The sequence below is a fragment of the Bos indicus genome, chromosome 29, assembly GCF_029378745.1.
Source record: "Bos indicus isolate NIAB-ARS_2022 breed Sahiwal x Tharparkar chromosome 29, NIAB-ARS_B.indTharparkar_mat_pri_1.0, whole genome shotgun sequence".
Classification (NCBI taxonomy): Eukaryota; Metazoa; Chordata; class Mammalia; order Artiodactyla; family Bovidae; genus Bos; species Bos indicus.
Genome location: NC_091788.1, coordinates 26,938,374 through 26,953,834, shown reverse-complemented (window position 1 = coordinate 26,953,834; position 15,461 = coordinate 26,938,374). Strand labels below are relative to the sequence as shown.

General features: G+C 41.0%; 1 protein-coding gene across 1 annotated transcript; it reads left to right on the top strand.

Moving 5' to 3' along the window:
- The first annotated feature begins 5,564 nt into the window (after window positions 1-5,564).
- Window positions 5,565-6,512, top strand: LOC109554019 (olfactory receptor 6M1-like). Its single transcript, XM_019954329.2, has one exon. The coding sequence runs from the start codon at window positions 5,565-5,567 to the stop codon at window positions 6,510-6,512; it is 948 nt and encodes a 315-aa protein (XP_019809888.2).
- The last annotated feature ends 8,949 nt before the right edge of the window (window positions 6,513-15,461 follow it).

Genomic DNA, 15,461 nt, shown 5'->3' with positions numbered 1-15,461 from the left:
TCCCAAGACTGCAATAATAATAATTAACCTTTTTTAATGCCAGAATCCCAAGAGCCATTCTAAACCAAACCTCTAATGGTAAATTTTAAAAAATCTTTAAATATCATAGTTCTTCTAGTTGTAATCACTTTACAAGTCACAAGACAACATCATTTCCTAAGGAAAGCAAATAAGGTGGATATGTCTAAAATCAAGTCGCAATATGCCAGCTGAAGAACAGGAGTGACTAAACAAAGTGATGAAAATTTAGAAAGGTAGTTCAGTGAATGCAAATATAAGTTTCTTCTAACAACCAAAACCAGTAAAGCAGAATGAGAAATAGAGGAAATAGAGAGTTTCACATCACTAGACGACAGAGGCAGTGTGGGAGGTTTTAGCACCAGACTGTCTCATATGCCCTTTAGTTCTCTTCTAACCTGACAGTCTGTGGTTTTGAATAGTTCCAAGTTTCTGAATAGATCCACAGAACATACAGAAATTAACCAAATTGTCAGGTTATTACCTTTCTATATTGAAAAACAAGATCTGAAATTTGGGAGATTTGGGAAGAAATACTTCCAGTCTTTTTGTCAGAAGTATAAACCAGAAGTCAGAAGACCTGCTCTTAATTCACTGGGTCTAACTTTCTGAGTCATCATCAAAGTCATCATTTTGCCATTTTGGCAAAAATGTGATACCAAATACGTGTATTAAAAAAGATTAAGTGATAACATAATGCTTGGACTTAGTACAAGTCAAAACTTAGACTTTTCTATAACAATTAAAAAAAACTGAAGAAAGTAATCAGAGCTTATAAAAGGACACTTTTTCATTCAAATGAAGCAGATGATGTACTTTAGCAAAAACTGAATAACCATTCGGTGTGTTTTTGAGAAAAGGGATGTGTATGATATGGGGAAGAGTTTCAGAGTAAGACAGAGAGATTTATATGGAATTCAAAATCAAAGCAATATAAAAATTTAAAGAATAATGGATGGAAGGCATAAGAATAAAGACAAAATTTTTGATAATTGAATGAAGAAAATGCCACAAGTTCTACATTCAGGAAGATGTAAGTATATTTTATTATGCATTTATCCATATTTGTATTTTAAACATATAGGTCTTAGTAAATTTGTTTATATGTGTATTTTATGAGTTAAATTCCAATTACTGCTTTGCCAAAAAATTACTTATGACAGAAGTCAAAGGTGATAGCTTTCCCATAATTATGTAAATTCATGTGTTTAATGTCCCTCAGCTACAATTAAACTTTTTCATATTTTCCTGATAGCAGCACAGATCTCCCCATCCCCCCTCACATGTTAGTCCTTTTCTGCATCCTTCCCCAGCACAGATCTCCCCATCCCCCCACACACATCTTAGTCCTTTTCTGACATACTTCCCCATCACTGTCTTCTTAAATATCTGTTGAACACAAAGTATGTATAAATCGCTGTGATATATCCTGTGTTAGGACTATCAATCTGCCATTAGGACTATAACTCATTCTAGAGAGGAGGAAAATAAGACTCAGATTGCTTATGAAAGAGTCTTATGAAAGATCTCAAAGCTGTCCATGGCCAAATAAAAAATATAACACAGGTTCTCCAATTTTGATACCTACTAGTCCCTGACTGAATTGGATTCTTGAAATGTGCAATTTTATGCAGTTTTGCAACAATCCACGGAAATGGTAATGAGAAAAATGGTCCCCAAAAGAAAATCCTCATTTGGCAAGGTTGTAACTAAATTGTTATACCCAGGCTGTCATGGTCCAGAACCTTTCCTCCTGGATATGATGGGATCCTGAGGGCAGAGAGATCATTGAGACAAAGCTAACACAAACCCAGGTTTTCTTCACCATCGTGAACTTGAGAGACTCCAAAAATGAGAGCAATGCTATATCTTTAGTTCTTCTCATAGAAGTTTATTTGACCAAAATACAAAAGAATATAAAGATCTGTTTTTCCATAGTAATCCTATGGCAATCATGGCAAATATCAACTCTGTGTTTGAACATCTCATAATGCTTTAAAGATACCAAGTTATTCACATTTTACAATAAAAGGGGATTCAAGCTCATATCAGGGTCATCAAGGACTATATAGGCAACTGGAAAACATTATGGCAGTGGTGAAATAGACAAATGGAAGAAACAGTAGAATAGATGAGAGGTAACTTCATGAGAACCCACAGTATTCTGTTATGATACTTATCAATATCCAGTGTTGTTGGTGATGAAGATGGTGACCTAGAAATTAAAGGTACTATAAAGCATGTCTACTTCTCTACAAAGTGTGCTCAATTCTACTACTGTACTAAACCTCAATAACATTAACACCAGTTCAGTTCAATTCGGTTCAGTTCAGTCGCTCAGTCATGTCTGACTCTTTGCGACCCCATGAATCGCAGCACGCCAGGCCTCCCTGTCCATCACCAACTCCCAGAGTTCACTCAAACTCACATCCATCAAGTCAGTGATGCCATCCAGCCATCTCATCCTCTGTCGTCCCCTTCTCCTCCTGCTCCCAATCCTTCCCAGCATCATGGTCTTTTCCAATGAGTCAACTCTTTGCATCAGGTGGCCAAAGTATTGGAGTTTCAGCTTCAGCATCAGTCCTTCCAATGAACACCCAGGACTGATCTCCTTTAGGATGGACTGGTTGGGTCTCCTTGCAGTCCAAGGGACTCTCAAGAGTCTTCTCCAACACCACAGTTCAAAAGCATTAATTCTTCGGCACTCAGCTTTCTTCACAGTCCAACTCTCACATCCATACATGACCACTGGAAAAACCATAGCCTTGACTAGATGGACCTTGGTTGGCAAAGTAATGTCTCTGCTTTTGAATATGCTATCTAGATTGTTCATAACTTTCCTTCCAAGGAGTAAGCGTCTTTTAATTTCATGGCTGCAATCACCATCTGCAGTGATTTTGGAGCCCCCAAAAATAAAGCCTGACACTGTCTCCACTGTTTCCCCATCTATTTCCCATGAAGTGATGGGACACTGGTTCACCCAGAAACTATTTCTCACTTTAGTAAATAGTTTGGAAGTTTATCATCTGGGTGCAGGAGCAGTAGGGGAGGAGTGAATATTAGAATATTTTGTGGTAGAAAGAGTTCCTTCTGGTACCAAGACCCTGCGTCAATGGATGAGACCCTTTGAAGACTTCTGATAGCCTAAAAGAAGGTGAAACAAACTGCCTTATGACAATTTGGAAGGTTATTCGAAGAAATGGAATAATGGATTTTGCAATTGTAAACTGCTCTCTTTTATCCTAGGCTGTTACCTTCTTGCGATGCTCCCTGCCTCTAAACCCTGAAAGGTCAGATCTATCAGACTCATTGGTTTTGGGTCCCTTCCCCACATCCAGCATTAATGTGGCAGCAATCAGTTTTCTAGAACTACAAGGATCCCACACTTACAACTAGAGAAAAGGTGACACACACCAGGAAGGTATAGATTATGGTGAAATCTGTATTTGGTACATGAAAATGCACTGAGTTTAATCTCGAACAGCTGCACCCTCATACTTAAGCAGGGAGCTCCACCATGCTGTTTTATTTATTGAATAAATAAATGAATGGGGCTTGTACCCAAAGAATGGGGCTTAAATAGAGACTGTGACTGCCTTTATGGAAAACAAAAGATGTTATTTAGACTGGAAGGAAAATGTAGATGATCAATACTCCTTTTTATAGATGTGGAAATTGGAGCCCGGGATTAAGAGAAAGTAAATGAGCTCTCCTATTAGTTCAACAGCAAGTCAAGTTGTTCAAATCCTCTTACATTCAAAAATTAATCTGAGATGAACAGAAACAAGTATGCATTTGTAAAGGAGTTTATTCACCAACCTAGAAAAGTTAAAAAGTCTAAGAAACCAATATTTCCTGGCTAGAACAGAGAAGGTGAAGACAAAACACTTGCTATTAAAATAAGAAGGATGCATAGATGTGTGGGATAAGTGAGAGTTGAATAGAAATAAAGAGGTTCCTACAGGACGACAAAGTCAATGAAATTTGTTCACACACACACACACACACACACACACACACACAAAAACCTGTCTTTAAGTCAAAAGGCAGTTACTAGAAGTTACTTACCCCAGATAGAGTCTGAGGAAACTGACCTCCTTTAAAGAGGAACCAGGTGGGCTCCAAACCCAGAAATAATCTAGCCCAGCGTTCATGAGTATCTTGTGTTAACTTAATACTTAAGGAATAGTCACAAAATAATACAACAAATGACAGCAGGCAACTGCATTCTATACAGTAGTTATTCACCAAAGTTGAGCAGTCTCCAGAGATAAAAGTGAGTGATTCAAATACTGTCTGTATCCGTACTTGAACTACCATTAATAACAAACATGATATTCAAATGGCTGAAAAGAATATGAGATGAGTGAGAGAACCTATAAGAATCAATTGGAGGCAAGGGGGCTTCCCTAGTGGCTCAGTGGTAAAGAATCCACCTGCCAATGCAGGAGACGTGGGTTCAGTCCCTGACAGGGATCGAACTGCAGATCAATCACAGATCTCGCTGCAGAGCAATAAGCCCCTGCAGCACAATTGCTGAAGCCCATACAACCCAGAGCCTGTGCTCCACAACAGAAGTCACCACACACCACACTAGAGAGCAGCCCCCACTCGCTGTGAGTAGAGAAAAGTCCACACAGCAACCAGGACCCCATGCAGCCAAAAAACGAACAGATAAATTTTAATTAAAAAAAAAAGAATCGGTTGGGAAATGGGAGGGGAAATTTTGTTATTCTTCTGGATGCTGCCATGGATACGACATTGCAGGGAACAAAAAAGAACCACATTGGCCATTTTCCCAAAAACAATTTTTCAAAATATATGAAATCACTTGCAAATTATGAAACACAGACCATTGACCTACTTGTTGCATAACAGTGTAAACATAAAAATTTATATCATTATAGAAAATAAAAACAAAGAAAACCTATACAGCCTGATGGAGACATCAACTACTATTACAGCAAAGTAAATTGGGTACAACTTGATACCCAACAAAATATTGATAATGAACGCAAGGAGAGACAGAAACAAGTCCCTTTTCATTGACTGTCTGGTTTTCATTGTCTCTGCTCTTTGATTTAAACAATGCCTAAAACATTGAAATAACTTTGATAAAAGCAACTCAGTTTTATTAACATTTCCTTTTTCAATTTTTCAAGTTGATTGGTTGGATTCTCAGTTAAGGAGGCACAGAATTTAGCTGGGAAAATAGCATTAGGAAAAATGAAAATGAAAAATGGAAGATTTGTATAAAAAAATAAAGTCATGAAGACTAGATTTTTATGGAATCACAAAGATAATTCTATTAAACCAAAATTTTTACTATGAGAATACTGAGTTTAGGGAACTCAAGGTATTGATCCAAGGTCCTCCCTTTAATGGGGTTACAGAGAGAAGGAAAACAAATCACCCTCGACTCTGCATTCAGATCTTCTTGTACTGCATCTTAGCAATGATATTGACAGTTGAAAGTTTAAGCTGAATTTCATCTTTATATTTTATTATTTTTTCAGAGACATGCTGCCCACTTTGCTCTGCACTCAATGGATGTGCAGAATCAGACGACAGTGACCGAATTTATCCTGACTGCCTTCCCTACTGTCCAGAAGCTTCAGATTTTCCTCTTCGTGGTCCTCTTGTTTACTTACATGCTCACTCTAACTGGAAATGGTGTCATCATTTCCCTAATATGGGCTGATAATCGCCTCCAAACCCCAATGTACTTCTTCCTCAGTAATTTGTCACTGCTGGATATTTCATACACTAGTTCAGTTACCCCAAAACTGTTATCCTTTCTCCTCAAGGACAGGAAGACCATATCTCTTGCAGGCTGCATCACCCAAACATACTTCTTCTTCTTCCTGGGGACCGTGGAGTTCATCCTGCTGGCGGTGATGTCCTTTGACCGCTATGTGGCCATCTGTAAGCCCCTGCGCTACACCATCATCATGAACAGCAGGGCGTGTCTCCTGCTGGTTCTGGACTGCTGGGTGGGGGCCTTCCTGTCTGTGCTCTGCCCGGTTATTCTGCTGTCCAGGCTGCCCTTCTGCCACAAGGAGATTAATCACTTCTTCTGTGACATCGCCCCTTTGCTGCAGGTGGCCTGCATAGACACTCATTTCCTTGAGATGATAAGCTTCCTCTTGTCTTCTCTCATCCTCCTGACCTCGCTGGTGCTCACCACCGTGTCCTACACCTACATCATCTCTACCATCCTGCGCATCCCCTCGGCCCAAGGGCGTCAGAAAGCCTTTTCCACCTGCGCTTCTCACATCACTGTCGTTTCTATTGCCTACGGAAGCAACATCTTCATGTATGTGAGACCCAGCCAGAGTCATTCCCTGCAATTTGACAAAGTGACTGCTGTCTTCACTATAATGGTGACCCCTCTCTTGAACCCCTTCATTTATAGTCTAAGGAATAAAACTGTAAAAGATGTTTTGAGAGATGCAGTCAACAAAATTATATCCTCATTGCACAGGAAACCTTGAAAGTTTGTTTCCTAAAAATGACACTTTCAGGACTTGCCTCCTGGTCCAGTGGCTAAAACTCTGTGCTCCCAATGCAGGGGGCCCAGGTTGGATCTCTGGTCAGAGAACTAGATCCCACATGCTGTAACTAAATATCCTACATGCCTAACGCCTAATAAATAAATAAATATTTAAAAAAAAAAAAAGCAAAATGACACTTTAAAATCTTGGACACAATGTGGAGTAAAGTATTCTTGAAGACCATAAAATCAAAGATGTGTAAGAAGAAATGAAAAACTTCCTGCCACATCGGAGGCAAAGTCAAGGTCTAAAGGAGGTAATTGAGCCACAGAGAAAAATAAACATGCTCTGAACTCGATTACTGGACTGTCTCACACACAGAATATCAAAACACTAACCAGGGTCAGAAAACCTGAATTTTAAGCCTGATCCTAACGTGTTTGATACAGCCTCTCTGACCTTCATTTCCTTCTGTAAAGTGGAGAATACAGCTTGTGCTTTTCCTTTTTGTTAAAATAAGCTTAACTGAAATAGTCTAAGACATGAAACCACATGTAATCAAAAGTGAACTCATAACTGGGCATTTCATCATTCACAAGACTATTGGCTTCATCTCTCTCAGCCAAATACTGCAGATAATAATTTTGAAAAACAACAACAAAACAAGGAAGAAGAATAACATATCTCAGTGTTATACAGTGTACTTAAATGTATATATATTTATATATATATATATCATTTAATCCTCTTAACAACCTTGAAAATCAGATATTTTTATCCCCATTTTACAGATGAGAAAACTGAAGTTCACTGAGCATCTTGCCCCAAACTACATCACTGGTTTTGACTATGTATGTGCAGATGTATGTGAACTCCAGGCTACTTCAGCACTTCCTTATATCATGAAATATTAAATGGGAAGAAAGTTAAGACAGGAAACAAGTTAACATGGAAGTTATCCACTTTTTCTGAGATAAGAGCATTCCTTGCCAGTCCTCATTATCTAGAAAACCTGCAGACCAAGAAGTATCAGGATGAGTGAGAACAGATTTTGAGAAGCGACGGACTGAAAGGAAAACCAATTATTCAGGGGCAGTAACTGACAGTCTAGACTGATCGTCTGTGGCAACTGGCCAATATGGTCATATCTATAGAGGAATTAATATCCTAGATTTCACGTGGTTGGGGGAAAACAAATGGGGAAAAGTAACCAAGTGAGCTTAAGTAAAATGGGTATTTATTACAATAAGAATACCTAATAAAATCTTAGGAGGTAAAAAATAGCAAGGTCTACAAAGGAGCTAGAATCAGGATCTAAAAATCCTTTAAAAAACACAAGGCAGATACTCTCTTTCCTTTAAATCTCTCTCCAGCTTGGGGGCGGGGATGGGGGGGGGCTTAATTGATCTCTGTATTATGGGATTTTTCCCCAAATATCTTGTGGTAGGCTGAATGAATGATGAACCCCAAAGAACCCCTAATACCTGATACCTGCAAATGTAACACACAGAGCACATAAGTAAAAGGGACTTTGCACTTTGTAAAAGTGAATAAGAACTTGAAATAGGGAGAGGATACTGGATTGCCCAGATGGATACTAACTATAATCACAAGCATTGTTATATGAGAGAGCAGAGAGGAGATTTTACCACACAAAAGAAGGTAATGTGATCGTGGAAGCAGAGATTGGAAGATGCTGTGCTGATGGCGTTGAAGATGGAGGAAGGAGCCACAAGTCAAGGAATGCACCTTCAAAAGCTGAAAAAAAGCCAGGAAATGAATTCTTTCTCCCCTAAAGCCTCTGGTAGGGCATAACTGACAACCAGGTTTAGGCCCAGTGGAACTGACTTTGGATTTCTGTCCTCCAGAACTGTAACAGAACACATTAGTGCTGTTTTAAGCCACCAAGTCTGTGGTAATTTGTTATGGCATCACAGCAAACTAGTACATTCCTGATTCATGTTTCTTTCTCTACAGAATATTTACTTCCATTTCTCTCTGCACATAGAAAGTAATGGCTGCTTCAGTTGTTCACAAATATATGTATATTTTAATCATAAATATATTCAACAAATATATAACTATATATAACTGTATATATATATATAGTACATTCAAACATTTGAGATATAAGGTAATGGCACCCCACTCCAGTACCCTTGCCTGGAAAATCCCATGGACGGAGGAGCCTGGTGGGCTGCAGTCCGTGGGGTCGCTAAGAGTCAGACATGACTGAGCGACTTCACTTTCACTTTTCACTTTCATGCATTGGAGAAGGAAATGGCAACCCACTCCAGTGTTCTTGCCTGGAGAATCCCAGGGACGGGGGAGCCTGGTGGGCTGCCGTCTATGGGGTCGCACAGAGTCGGACACGACTGAAGCGACTTAGCGGCGGCAGCAGCATCTGTTGTTTTTTACTCACTAAGTCGTGTCCGACTCTGTGCAACCCCATAGACTTTAACCCACAGGCTCCTCTGTCCATGGGATTCTCCAGGCCAGAATATTGGAGTGGGTTGCCATTTCTTTCTCCAGGCGATTTTCCCACCCAGGGATCAAACCTGCATCTCCTCCATTGGCAGGCGGATTCTTTACCACTGAGCCACCTGGGAAGCCCCATACATTATTTATATCAACATTCACTTTAAATTATCTGAGTTCTAAATCAAAAGTTCTGAAAAGAGGATCAGATTGGTCTAATTGAGGTTCATGATGTCCTCGCCTGATTCACCTATTTGTAAGAGGAAGGAGTTGGCAAGGGGCAAACTGTCCTCTGTCCACACAGTCACTGAGCAGGTGCAATGGGTACAAGCATCCAAAAGAGAGCTTAGGAACAGGGAGAAAACAAGAGGCATCAGAAGACAAAACAGGCCACTACCAGTGTGGTCCTGGGTCATCTAGCTTCATAGATAAAGATGAAGACCTTAAGAATTAGCAGGAAATCCGTCATGGGAGAGCAGGTAGAGAAAGTGCTGTCTTCAGAATGGATTCAGAATATTATAAAAGAATGTTGTCCATCAAAATGTGGAGCAGTGGACAAATGTGTAAAGATCAAAAGAAGGTAAAAAAGATCACCAGGAATGAAGCATTCATATAATTTTCTGATCCATACTCATAATCAAACAGTAATTAAGATGGAATTTTAAACAATACTATTTTAGTGTCCTAAGCTACCATAACAAAATTAGTAGCTTAAAACAATACAGATTCATTATCTTATGTTCTGTAGGTCAACAGTCTAATACAGATCTCACTCAGCTAACATCCACAAGGTGTATTCCTTTCTAGGGGCTTTAGGGGAAAATTCATTTTCTTCTCATTTGGGTTGTTAACAGAATTCATTTCCTTGAAGTTTAGGACTAAGGCCCTATTATGTTGCTGACTATCAGCCAAGGACCAGTCCCAGTTTCTAGAAGGCACTGCAGTCCTTGGCTCATTCCCCCACTTCCTCCACCTTCAAAGCCAACAACAGAGTGGCAAGGCTCTCTCTGATGTGTCAGATCTCTGCTCCTTCTTCTTCCATCTCCACTCTGACTCAGCTGGAAAAAGTTCTTCCTTTTTAAAGACTCATTTGATTGGACTGAGCCCAAGCAAATAACCCACAATAACATCACCAATTCAAGGTCTACATCCTGAGTTACTTCTGTAAAGTCCCTTTTGCAACTAAAGTGTATAGAGCTGACCCTCCACATCCTTGAGTTCCACATCCATTGATTCAACCAACTGTCAATCAAAAGCACTGGAAAAATTAAATTCCAGAAATTCCCATAAAGCAAAATTTAAATTTGCCTCAAGCTGACAACTATTTGCATAACATTTACATTATTAGGTTTTATAGGTAATTTAGAAATGATGCAAAGTTTCAAGAGTATTGTGCACAGGTTTGCTGCTGCTGCTGCTAAGTCACTTCAGTCGTGTCTGACTCTGTGCAACCCCATAGACAGCAGCCCACCAGGCTCCCCCGTTCCTGGGATTCTCCAGGCAAGAGTACTGGAGTGGGGTGCCATTGCCTTCTCTGGTGCACAGGTTTAGAAGCAAATTAAAAAAAAAAACTGAAAGTTGCTCAGCCGTGTCCGACTCTTTTTGTTCCCCATGGACTATACAGTTTGTGGAATTTTCCAGGCCAGAATACTGGAGTGGGTAGCTGTTCCCTTCTCTAGGGGATCTTTCCAACCCAGGTATCAAACCCAGGTCTTCTGCTTTGCAGGTGGATTTCTTTACCAGCTGAGCCACAGAGGGAGCCCAAGAATACTGGAGTGGGTAGCTTATCCCTTCTCCAGCAGATCTTCCCAACCCAGGAATCAAACCAGGGCCTCCTGCATTGCAGGCAGATTCTTTACCAACTGAGCTATCAGGGAAGCCCTTACTATGCCATTTTATATAATGGTCTAGAGCATCAAGAAATTTTAGTATGGGGATCCTGGACCTAATCCCCTTTGGATACCAAAGGGATGAGTGTATTCACAGTTCATGGGTATATTATATTCACAGGACAAAGATACCTTTAGGTGCCATTTTTCTGCTTACTAGTGTTAAATTGCTAGTCATAATGATGCAGAATGTAAGAGTAAACAAGAGGACACAGTATGCTTTTTTTTTAAGCAAATACTGAACCTTAAACTGTCTTTTATCACTTGCAACCAGAAGAATTTACAAGCCCCAGAGGATGAAGAAAGACTGGAAAGCAGCAAAATTATTGAGAAGTTCCTATTTTAATTGTTTGCTTTTATTTAAATTATTGTCCAGTAAAGATAACTACAGTTGGCCCTTTGTGCTATTTTAACTTTTCATTAATTCCATTAATTCCAAAAACCCATTCTGGTATCATTTAAACAAAAAAGAAAATCCTGAACAAATGAGGTCATTTAAATATGATGTAGGTACCCAAATAGAGCGAGTCTCCAGTTGGACAGTCTTGAAACTGAAAGCACACGAAGACTTCATAAGCTCTGAGAAATCATATAAATATACTGTTTTTTTTATGTTGTTTGATATTATTCTTAAGATCAATACTTATAATACCAGGTAATGATATTTATTTCTACAGTGATTCTAATTAGATTAACTTGGAAAATGAAACTGCTTGTCCCAAATTTTAAGACAACTAGAAAATTCTTCCCTCTTCCTATACTCACCTGTGGCTAAATGCTTCAAACTACTGTTTTTCAATATGGGAAATGGAGGCAGAAAATATACCAAACTAACTTGTAGACATTTTAGACAGTATCCACCTGCTAGAAAATGTATATCCGTTTAACTATGGAGAGGGGCTTCCCAGGTGGCATTAGTGGTAAAGAACTCACCTGCCAACGCAGGAGATGCAAGAGAGGCTAGTTCCATCCCTGGATCAGGAAGATCCCCTGGAAAAGGAAGTGACAACCCACTCCATTATTCTTGCTTGGAGAATTCCATGGACCAGACGTCAGAGGAGCCTCGAAGGCTAGTCCATGGGGTCTCAAAGTGTCCAACAGGACTGAGTATGCAAACACAGGCAACTATGAATAAAGGCCATCTTAACCAGAGAACCACTGTGTTATGTAAGGAACTCATCTATCCATTTATCAGCTAATTCTTATGCATTCTTTCCTCCAGACTCAGCTGTAACAGATTTTTCAGTAAGAAGAACTGTGAGCATACATCCCAATCAAATCACAAAAATTCTCAAAGGTGTCAGTGAACTGTATCAAGCCATTTATTTGGGGTGTGTCCAAAGTTTAGCTAAGCACTAGGCCCTCTGGGCACGCATGACTCACTTCTATGGTCTCCGCTCCCTGCCCTGCAGTCCCACCCAGAGCCATGCCCCAGAAGATGCACTGCGCAGGGGGTCCCACCTACTCCGCTGCCCCCCTGGAGCAACCAGGCTCCTCCCTGCCGGCCGCCCATCCTCTTCCTCAGAGACCTGCTCCTGTACCTGGATGAGCAGTCACTGGGCCGCATGATGCTGGAGCTGAAGGCAGCCATCCTCCCAGAGATAGAGAACTTCAGAGCCATGTATACTGGGCAGAAGAGCTTCAGTTACAAATGCTTAGCCTTTCCAAGAGCAATTCTGTCCTTCCTGCACCAGGCTGGCGACCTCATCCACAACAAGGGCACAGGCAAGAGACATCCATGCTTGGAAGCCACTTTTCTGCAGAGAGCTGCAAACTGAAGCACCTCTGGGTTCAGGTGTCCTGTCCACGGTGCCTGCAGGCCCCACCACCAGTGGGCTCCCAGGTCTTCATTTGTACCCTTAAGGTAAACTGACTGGAAAGCAAACTTTGTGTTGTCAAGGAGGACATGAAGAAGATAGAATCTCAGCTCCAACAATGGGAATGAGGTAGGAGACAGAGGGGCCTCTGGGCCAGACACCTGGTGTTTTTCAAGTGGAGTAAAATTCAAACTTTGTCCTCACCCAGACAGTCCAAGGACAAGCTAGTGGCAAAAGCTGAGCTCAGTTAACGTAAAGAGATAAGATGTCTGCCCCTAGAGGTCAAGGAAGACTTCCCTGTCTGCACATGCGCAGGAAGCCTTCTGGCGGGTCAAAAAGGGAAGCGGCCCCACCCCATAATAAGTGTGGATAGGAACCCACAGGCCTCTGCAGTGGGATCCATCTTAGAGAAAAGTTGTTCATATATATTGAGGAGGGTTCACAGACCAGTCAGGTGTGACGAAAGAAACAAGATAATTGGTCAAATATAAATGAAGACCCAGAAGGACTGTCGTATGTAGGTGATTTAAGTCACCTTACTGGGATCCTCATTCAGGTCCCCCGCACTCCATCACAGACTGCAGCCACTTGAGCTAATCCACCACCTCTGGAAAGGGCTCTCAGAATCACTGGACCTCACCGGACCTGTTATAGCCAAGAACATAATCTGACTGCAGGTAGGTTTTTTTTGGTTTTATTTTAACCTTTGCTTCCCGCTGGTTTTGTTTATCAAAAGGATACTGTCCATACGTAATGGCCTGCCTGAGGAACCCTACCTCTCTGCCTGAAGGTTAAACCAAAGTGCCTTTGCTCAGGACCCTGTCCACCTGTAGGTGGCTGCAAGAGAGAAGAAAATTAACAGCTCACCCCCAACCCTTGCCTCAAAGCTGGCCATTCCAGGAGATATTTGCAAGATTAACAGTCTTTTTACTTTACTTCCTCACCTCCTCCTGGGTTCAATAAAAGAAACTGGCATCCAGACCCCGGTAAGGTGGCTAATTTGCGACACTAGTCAACTATCTTCTTGGTCAGCTGGCTTTCCAAACAAAGTCGTATTCCTTTTCTCAACACCTCATCTCCTGACTTACTGGACTGTTGTGCCACCAGCTGACAGAGTGAGCTTGGACTCAGTAACAGACCTACCGGGCTACTTTCCCAGAACCCCGTTTCTGGACACCCTTGTGGACCCTGTCACCACTCTTGTCAGGCACCACCTATGATCACCTGACCCAAATTCATCTGTGCCTTGGACGCCGAGGTGGTGGTGGGTTAACTTAGAAGGCAATTTCTAACTTTTCTTTGGCAGGGGGAAGGCCAGTTGCTGCAAAGGGCTGTAATATCTATTTAATGTTGTCTTCCTAAATTAGAGTAATTTAACAAGACTGCCTGGAGGACTTCCCTGGTTGTCCAGTGGTTAACATTCTGTGCTTCTACTGCAGGGCATATGGATTCTATCCCTGCTCTAGGAACTAAGATCCTACATGCCATGCAATATGGCAAAAAAAAAAAAAGTTAACTGAAGCTGTGGCATTAACTGCTCCATGCTTTGGTCTGACCTGAGTTGATGAAATAGAACAGATCCCCAAAACTTGGCCTTTGGAGCACAAAGTGAAGTGAAGTCACACAGTCGTGTCCGACACTTTGCAACACCATGGACTGTAGCCTACCAGGCTCCTCTGTCCATGGAATTTTCCAGGCAAGAGTACTGGAGTGGGTTGCCATTTCCATCCCCAGGGGATCCTCCCCACCCAGGGATTAAACCCAGGTCTCCCGCATTGCAGGTAGACACTTTACCTTTTGAGCAACCAGGGAAGCCCTTTGGGTCACATGGCTGAATCCTTTTATCCCAGCACCATGAATCCTGGTGGTTTGGAGTGAGTCTTTGGGGGTAGAAGCAGCTGAAACCTGGGAACAGACCCACTGCAAGCTGTGCATGGTCAACATGAGTTCCCAAGTTGAGAACAGAAATGGCCTCTAAGTGCCTGGTACTCTGGAAGGAAGACTATAATCTGCCTGCAATGCAGGAGACCTGGGTCTGATCCCTGGGTTGGGAAGAACCCTGGGGAAGGGAACGGCTACCCACTTCAGTATTCTTGCCTGGAGAGTCCCCACGGACAGAGGAACCTGACAGGCTACAGTCCATGGGATCACAGAGAGTCAGACACAACTGAGCAGCTTTCACTTTCACTCTGGAAGGAACTCAGTGTATATTTTCTGGTGGGCTTTGATTTTGTGTGTGTGTGAGTTTAATACATTCAATCTTCTGATTATATACACAATATACTTAATTTAGTTTTTCTCTGAACACCTCTCTCGGGTTCCATTTTCAAATTCATAACTAAACTAAGTATTCTTTGACTTCTTAAATTTTTCATTGAAGTACACCTGATGTACAATGAGTTCCACATATACAACATAGTGATTCACAATTTTTACAGCTTATAGTTAACTTATTTTTTTATAAAATATTGGCTATATTTCTTGTGTTGTACAATATATTCTCATAGATTATTCATTTTGTATATAATAATTTGTACTTCTGAATTCTCTACCCCAATATTCCTTCTCTCCCAATCCCTCTCCCCACTGGTAACCACTAGATTGATTTCTATGAGTATATTGCTTTTTTCTTAAATTCACTTTGTTGTACTTTTTAGATTTCACACATAAGTGAAATCATACAATATTTGTCTCTGTCTGACTTATCTCACTTAGCATAATGTCCTCCAGGTTCCTCCATGGTGTTGCAAATGGTAAAATTTCTT